At 51.4% G+C, this 8262-nt stretch overlaps 1 protein-coding gene across 1 annotated transcript in view; it reads right to left on the bottom strand.

The window, feature by feature from the left end:
* TCERG1L (transcription elongation regulator 1 like) overlaps positions 1-8262 on the bottom strand; it is a 61337-nt gene that overhangs the window by 42588 nt on the left and 10487 nt on the right. The window contains exons 4-6 of the mRNA XM_017733892.1: positions 7924-8070; positions 6961-7062; positions 6782-6860 (exon numbers count right to left, since the gene is read on the bottom strand). Coding sequence (XP_017589381.1) covers positions 6782-6860; positions 6961-7062; positions 7924-8070 — 328 coding nt within the window. The remainder of the gene's footprint in view (positions 1-6781; positions 6861-6960; positions 7063-7923; positions 8071-8262) is intronic.

The following is an 8262-nucleotide window of genomic DNA, read 5'->3' as shown; positions in this document are numbered from 1 at the left end:
CAGCTGCTCTGGGCACCCTGTGCCAGGGCCTGCCCACCCTCCCAGGGAACAATTCCTGCCCAATCTCCCATCCAGCCCTGCCCTCTGGCACTGGGAAGCCATTCCCTGTGTCCTGGCTCTCCATGCCTTGTCCCCAGTCCCTCTCCAGCTCTCCTGGAGCCCCTTCAGGCCCTGGAAGTGGCTCTGAGCTCTCCCTGGAGCTCCCCTTCTCCAGGTGAGCACCCCCAGCTCTCCCAGCTTGTCACAACCCTTTACAAACAATTATTTCCCAACAATAAGCCCTGCATTAGCCAAACAGAAGTAACGTATTTTCAGTGTCACCAAAAAAATCCATTATTTCTCCAGTATTCCTCCATGCCAAGGAGCACCTGCAGGTGCACTAAATAACAGGCACACAGACCACAAAACCCCACAAATATTTAAGTTTTCATCATTCAGCAATGGATAAATGAAAACAGATTTTCTGCCAGAGTGACAATGGAAATTAAAAAAACAAAATACGATCAGTGTCCAACTAATCCAAGCTTAAATACAAGCTTCTTGTTCATTCACCTGGGAGCTGGAACAATCCTTCAGTGAGGTCAAACACCTGCCCTCCCAGAGCCTGTGCTCATTCCCAATTCCAGCTGTCTGCTGCTGGGAAAAACCCACAAAACATCTCCTGTAGCTCTTGTGAAAACGAATGCTGTCTGCAAACACGACTTTTCTGCGGCTTCCTGCAGGGCACAAGAGCAGAAAGGTTGTTTACTTCTCATTTGATTCTTTTATTCTGGAGAGGAGGATGTGATTTCCCCAAAGAGGGCAGGAAAACAGGAAAATAATGTGAGCCTGGGCTGCCTGGCCAGCCGGAGCCTGCGATGAGCAACGCTCCTGGAGCTGGGCTTCCTTATTAAACTTTCATCAGTCCCTTATTAAAGTTTCATCACTCAGTTGAAAGAGAAGTTTGGGTGGTTTCCCCTCCTTTGATGAAGTTCTCTCTCCTTCTGAATAATTCTGGGGAGGAAGGACCATCCCTGTGGCTGTCAGTGCTGGACAGGGAGCACGGGCAGGGGTTGGCGGGGCCACGCTCCTGCTCTGCCTCAGCTCAGCAGCATCCCACAGCTCATCCACTCAAACACAATGCTGGATTTGCCAAAGCCTCTGGAAGCTGGCCCAGGACTCCTTGAGAGCTGAGGGCTTCCATGTGAGAAGTTCTCCTCAGAAACAAACCAGGTCTTGCTGTAAGTTTTTTTTCAAAAAGGCTTTGAAAGGATTTGAGAGTTACCATTAATCATCCTGCATTTACAGGGGGAATTTCAAAAGTCAAATGCCATGAAAAAAGGAGTAAAATTCTATCACTGATATTCCAATGAGGGGGAAAATGCAGGATTTTTTCTAGCAGTGGTGTTTTCCACAGATCTGTTTTTGCCAGGCCATGGTACATCCTGGCAGTGAGGTGAAAACTTGTCCTCTGAATCCCAGAGTCCCTGAGGTTGGAAACGCCCTCCAGGATCACCAAGTCCGAGCTGTGCCCCATCCCCACCTTGTCCCCAGCCCAGAGTCCTGAGTGCCACCTCCAGGACTTCCCTGGACACCTCCAGGGATGGGCACTCCAAACCTCCCTGGGCACTTCAGTGTTTCTGTTCCAAACGTCACCAGCACCCCCTGACAGCAGTCCTGCCTGAACAGCAGCTCCCAGAGCCTCTTGGGAGGACCTATGTGCCTGCATCCAGCCCAGCTCCTCACAGCTCCACAGCCCCCCCAGCCCACCTGATGGCTTTAAGCAGAATTTTCTGTATTTTTAAGTAGGATTCTCTGCATTTTTAAGCTCCAGGACTTAAAGCAGCATTCACTGTCCCTTCCTTTGACCTTGGTTGCAGATGGAGCCTGGTGGTGCCCCTGTCACCCTCAACCCCCTTCTGAATGCAAACAGATGTTCCCAGGGGTGTCAAACAGGGGGTGTTCAATGTTTATGGAAAGCTCTTGTACTTCACAACCTGCCTGGCGTTGGCCCGAGGGAACGTGGCACCTCCTCCTTGCACTGACCTGGGGTTCTGAGCTGAACCTGGCTCAAAACTGAGAGGGAGGCACTTCCCAAACGACACCAGAGGCGCCCATAGGGCCCGGGCAGGGGCAGTGACACGCGTTAGGTGAGGCTGTACCAGTGACACGATTCTGCAGGTGATGTAATAACGATGTATTAGACAGGAGGGTGTGCGGAGTTTCAATGGATCAATCTGGATTTTCATCCCACTGCAAAGGAGAACACCCCCATATCCCTGCGAAGGAGAACACCCCGATACCCCTGCGAAGGAGAACACCCCGATATCCCTGCAAGGAGAACACTCTGATATCCCTGCAAGGAGAACACCCCGATATCCCTGCAAGGAGAACACCCCGATATCCCTGCAAAGGAGAACACAGGGATATCCTGCAAGGAGAACACCCCGATATCCCTGCGAGGAGAACACCCCCATATCCCTGCAAAGGAGAACACCCCGATACCCCTGCGAAGGAGAACACAGGGATACCCCTGCAAAGGAGAACACTCCGATATCCCTGCAAGGAGAACACAGGGATATCCTGCAAGGAAAACACCCCGATATCCCTGCAAGGAGAACACCCCCATATCCCTGCAAAGGAGAACACAGGGATATCCCTGCAAAGGAGAACACCCCGATATCCCTTCGAGGAGAACACAGGGATATCCCTGCAAGGAGAACACAGGGATATCCCTGCAAAGGAGAACACCCCGATATCCGGGCAAAGGAGAACACAGGGATACTCCTGCAAAGGAGAACACCCCGATATCCCTTCGAGGAGAACACAGGGATACTCCTGCAAAGGAGAACACCCCGATATCCCTGCAAAGGAGAACACAGGGATATCCCTGCTTTCTGGATATCCCTGCTTTCCAAGGAGGAAAACAGCTGATGGCACTGCCATTGTAAACCCAGGAACAGCCCCGCTCACTTTTCTGCTCCTAGGCAATAAATGCAAATCCCTGGCTCCTCACAAACACCCCCTGCCCTGGAAGCACCGGGAGAGCTGGATTTATTCACCAGGAGGTCTCAGGGTCAGGTAGGATGATGTTAAGGAAAGGTCAGAACCACCAGCCCAGCCCATAAAGACATTGCTCGTGGGTTTATTTCTGTCATTTAAGTGGGAAAACAACCGTCACTCAAAGTTTCTCTTGATTTGGAGAGATAACAGGAAAAGCACCAAAAACCCATAAACTTAATAAGCAAAACAAAAAACTTTGTGAAGGCTGTGATTAAAGCCAAGCATTCCCAGACCTAATAAAGTGCTCAGCTCGGCTGTGCTTGAATGCTCCACAAACAAAGAGAGGTTTGATGGCTTTGCAGGGACATGAATGGGGTCCTGCTGTGCTATTCTTGGTCCCCAAACAGGGAGCAGCACACGCACTTAACTACAAGATAATCCGATTTGGGAAGCCAAAACCTGAGTGCTCGTAAATGCAGATGTGCTTCAAACACTGAGCTGGGCTTAGGAAATACAGGAGGTCAGAGGTCCTGGGTCACTTATTTCATGAGAAAATAGAACCCCAATCTAACACAGAGCAGCCCTATTTAATTCATAGATCTGTAAACTGGAATTAACAAACTGGAATTACCAAACTGGAATCACCGAGCAAACTGGTTTTTTCTGTGTTTGGATGTGTATCTGCATATCAAAGGCAGTGCTGCTACTGGCTGCAAGAAACACTGGCTCGGTTCTGTAAAGGGTACTGGCATTAAGAGAAAGAAAAGACATTAATGAGAAGGATCCAAACGTCCCACACGACATCCTTGTCTCCAAGCAGGACAGACAAGGAACCAGATGAGCTTTAAGGTGCATTCCAACCCAAACCATTCCATGGTTCCGTGAAACCCTTCCCAAACACACGCACAGGAACACCCCCTTGGCAAGGGAGCACTGGTGGTGATGCTCCTGAGAGCCAGGAGTGCCAAACTGCACCAGCACACCTCCGAATGACATCAGGGACAGTGAAAGCACCGAGTGTCCTGTACCACAGGGCTCCTGCTTTCACCTGATGGGTGCCACCGAGGGGTCCTGCCAGTGCTCCCTCACCCCATCCAGCAGCCCTGAGCTCACAGGGATGTGCAGGACACACGGGGGGCACAGGGACACACCTGGCCAGTCCTGACCCACACAGCCGAGAGCGCCGTGCAGGAGACAGAAACCTGAATCCTTTCTTTACAGAAATACCAATCACAGCAATCTGAATCCTTTCTTTACAGAAATACCAATCACAGCAATCTGAATCCTTTCTTACAGTCCTCTCTCTGCAGAAACATCTAAATGCTGCCTTCCTCCCCAAAGCGCCTCCCCCTGCACACATAAACCAGGCTATCATTGCCAGGGAAAAGGCCACCCTTCTCCTCAGAAACACTCAACACAGAGTACATAAATTCACATTTTGCAGTTTGTGAGAGAATAATAACTGCTGCTTCTCACAGTAAATAACACCTTGGAGTAGCTGGAGCTGCAGCTGTTAAATTATACATCCCCCCCCCCCAGCCTCTGTGCTCACTCCTTTATCTGAGGAGCGCTGCAGCTCCATTGAGAAAACAATTATATCATTACTGATAACTGGGGAAGGCGGAGCCGCCGTAGGAGCGGCTCCCGAAATGAATCCTGCACAGAAACCTGATTAACTTCCCTTTTATCCCACTTAACCGAGCAATTTTTATTACTCTTCACATTAAGTGCAAGGATTCCATAGGAAACACCTCCAGTGCTGCCATAACACCTGGAGAAGCAGCTCCTGGTTGTGGCTGCAGGGCACGGACCGGGCCACCCTGCAGGAATGGCCACTTGTCCCTCACGAGCTCTGGAGTCCCCTGACAGCCTGGGATGTTGGACTGGCACCAACCACAGCAACCAGAGAGGAGATCTCAAGAGGGATGGGAAGGAATTCTTGACTGGCCCTGGCACAGGGTGCCCAGAGCAGCTGGGGCTGCCCCTGGATCCCTGGCAGTGGCCAAGGCCAGGCTGGACATTGGGGCTGGGAGCAGCCTGGGACAGTGGGAGGTGTCCCTGCCATGGCAGGGGTGGCACTGGATGGGCTTTGAGGTCCCTTCCCACCCAACCCAGTCTGGGATTCCATGACTCTGTGATTCCATTATTTACAGAGATGGCTGGGGGGATTTGTGCTTCTCCCTGCCCTTCTCCCACCTCAGAGGTGGAAGCCAGCACTGAATCTGCTGCTGGGGGAAGAGCAGGATCCAGCTGCAGGGCTCCTGAGCAAACAGCCATGGGCACAGGCATGAAACCCTTCCCCTCCCGGTGCTCCCTGCAGCCCACAGACGTGGCACCAGGCTGGCAGTGTCCCTGTTCTGCCTGGCACTGTCCCTGAGCCACTCCCAGGAATGCTCTTGCCTTACATCTGACACTTTGCACGTGATAAAATATGCTTGTGCACATTTAAAATATAGAAATATTTTAAAATACTGACTTTTTTAGACATGCAGAAACAGGAGGGGCTGTGGGTCCCCTGCCCAGACCCCCTCCCTCACCAGCACACCCATCCTTACAGCCCCTGCTCCTCCTGCCTGGGAGCACAGCTCGGTGACTCCCCAGGCAGCCCAGGCACACAGCTGCTTTTATGGGTAATAAATACCAATAAATACTCTAATAAATAGAAATGGATTAATGACAGGGTCTCCCCTGTCACAGCAGTGCCTCCTCCAGCTGAGCCCCAGGCAGTCCTGGCAGCAGGAGAGGACAGCTGAGCCATAGCTCTGCTAAAACACCAAAACATGGACCCAAACTGAATGGGCCAACACGTTCCAGGGCATTCCCTGCTAATTAATCAGGCTGGCTAACGAGCCCAGGAGCCAGAATCTATTCCAGCACACTCCAAACCTCAGCACTGATGGCAAACACAAGATCCTGAGTGCTGCACAGCTCTGAAATACAAACTACTTTGGGGAAAGGCCATGGAAAGGGAGCCTCAACCCCTCTGCTCTCAACCCCAGGGACAGCACCTTCGCTCTGAGGAGGGCAGGAACAACTGGCAGCAAGCAGTAATTCTAATTCCCACTTTAAGAGTGTATTTAGGGGCCGAAGCATCAGTGGCGCTTTACTCCTCAATCTTCTGTACAGAACAACTGCTATTTTAATTTACTCCTGCAGCAACAAAACAGAGCTCCAACCCGACTGGAATGCATGGTCTGCTCTTGGCCAAGGGTAAATGTTCTTTTCCAGGTATAAATCTTGGTTACCTAAAGCATCACAGAATATTTACACAGTTCATATTTATATTTATAGCTTTTAGTTCTTCTGTTAAGTCACGCAGATTAATGGAATTTATTTCACAAATGACTGAGCTGTAATGAGATGACGGATCCACTGCTCTGCTCTCCTGCTGGCTGTCTGCACAGACCCCACCAAACTCTTAAAATGAGCAGACAGCAGAATCCTACATGGGCTGTGCCACAGAATCACAGGATCTTTCAGGCTGTCAGCGATTTCTTGTTTGAAAAATAAACTCAGTAGATGGGGAGTGGTTGGTCCCCTCCTTGCAGAGGTCACCAAGCAGCTACGGAACAGCCTGGCACAACCTGCCATAATTGCACACGGCCTTTTCCTTCTCTCAGAGTCATTCAGAGGATGACCTGCACTTGGCCATCAAGAGTCTGCTCAAGCAAGAGATTTTCAGCTGAATGGAAGCAAACCTTCACTTTAGAGAGCAGCTTTGCCTCTCTGGGGGACGCATTAAGGGAAAAACACCAAGAAACAGGCAGGTACTTAATTATTGATGCACTTATATCCTGACCTGGGATCAGCTGAGGGGCCAAGACGAGCGTGGGCAGTGGCCTGGAGGCAGCAGCTGGCCTGGCTACAGCCATGGCTACTTGATTGCTCAGCAGCAGAGGCTTCTCACAGCTGAGGGGCCAAGACGAGCGTGGGCAGTGGCCTGGAGGCAGCAGCTGCACTGGCTACAGCCATGGCTACTTGATTGCTCAGCAGCAGAGGCTTCTCAGCCCCCTGGAACAGCCTGGACTCCTCAGGTTGGATCCAGGCCGAATCCAGGGCAAAGGCATTGTTCAAGTAGATCTGTCCAACAGAAAGAAAGAAAAATGTTACAGTTTGAGATCCAAAATTCAGAAATACAAGTGAGAATGAAGTGTCTTTAACTCAATGTTACAGCAGGCAGTGCCTCTGCTGGGGACAAACTTCCCAGACCAGGGGGGTTTCTGCTCCCTCCCTGCCAAGGCTGAATTGAAGCGACCACTTAAAAATTAATTGGCTTTGACATGACTCATCAGCTGCTGCAGCAGCACAGGAGGCAAGGAATCACTGAGGGCAGCGTTGTCCTGACACAGCCGCTCTGAGCGACCCCGTCGGCGCCAGGATCACGGCCCCAACCGGGACATGGGGATGAGGGACAGGGCAGGACAAAGGCACAAAACAGCTGAGGTGCAGCAGGGGACAAAGGCACAAAACCAGGTGTTCAGCACACAGCTGGCAAATGGGCAGATGTGGGGAACGGAGGTGGGATGGGGACACGGGACCCCCCGAGGGACACCCTAGCACCGGGGGTGTGGCAGCGCCCACGGTGACACCGCTCTGCCAGCGCTGGACTGTGGCACCCCTTAGGGACAAACAGTGGGAAAAACAGGGAGAAAGGGGAGATGGAAAACCCCCATAACCATGTCTTGTAGGAAAATGAAGACATTCTACTCAAAGGAATAAATACTAAAGACATTTTAGTCTCATTAAAACTCGGGAACAGTGAGGCTGTAACTGCTGCTCCATCACCTGCCCCTTCCAACATTCCTCCCCCGAAGGGTGTTCCTGACAAACACCGACCTCTCACAGCCCTCCCCAGTTCACTGAGCCCACAACACTCTTCAGCTTAGGTACTTCATATGCTCCAGCCTTAAAAACCCTTCAGCACGCCAGGACCGCACTTACTTTGCAGTTGGGCAGCCTTTTATCAATCCAGCTCTTCCCGGCGTGAGGCGGCACCGTGGCTGTGTACACGGGCGGCAAAACCGGAACAAACTCCACGCTGGAAGAAGGGGAAAATCCTACGACCGGGGAGTGAGCTCCAAATAGCCACTTCAGAGGGAAAAAAAACCATAGGAGGAGGAGTTAACAAAAGGATTTTACCCTGAGTAACCGATGCTTTCCATGATTTCCTAATCCGTGACGGATGAGCACGGAGAATGTCAGGAATGTCCCTTCAGCCCAAGGGTTTGTGTTTCTTTGGGCATCGCAGGGTGAGCAGCGAGCGGCACTGGCGGGCCAGAA

The sequence above is a fragment of the Corvus brachyrhynchos genome, unplaced genomic scaffold (assembly GCF_000691975.1).
Source record: "Corvus brachyrhynchos isolate BGI_N302 unplaced genomic scaffold, ASM69197v1 scaffold514, whole genome shotgun sequence".
Taxonomy (NCBI): domain Eukaryota; kingdom Metazoa; phylum Chordata; class Aves; order Passeriformes; family Corvidae; genus Corvus; species Corvus brachyrhynchos.
This window is presented reverse-complemented; position numbering and strand designations above follow the sequence as displayed.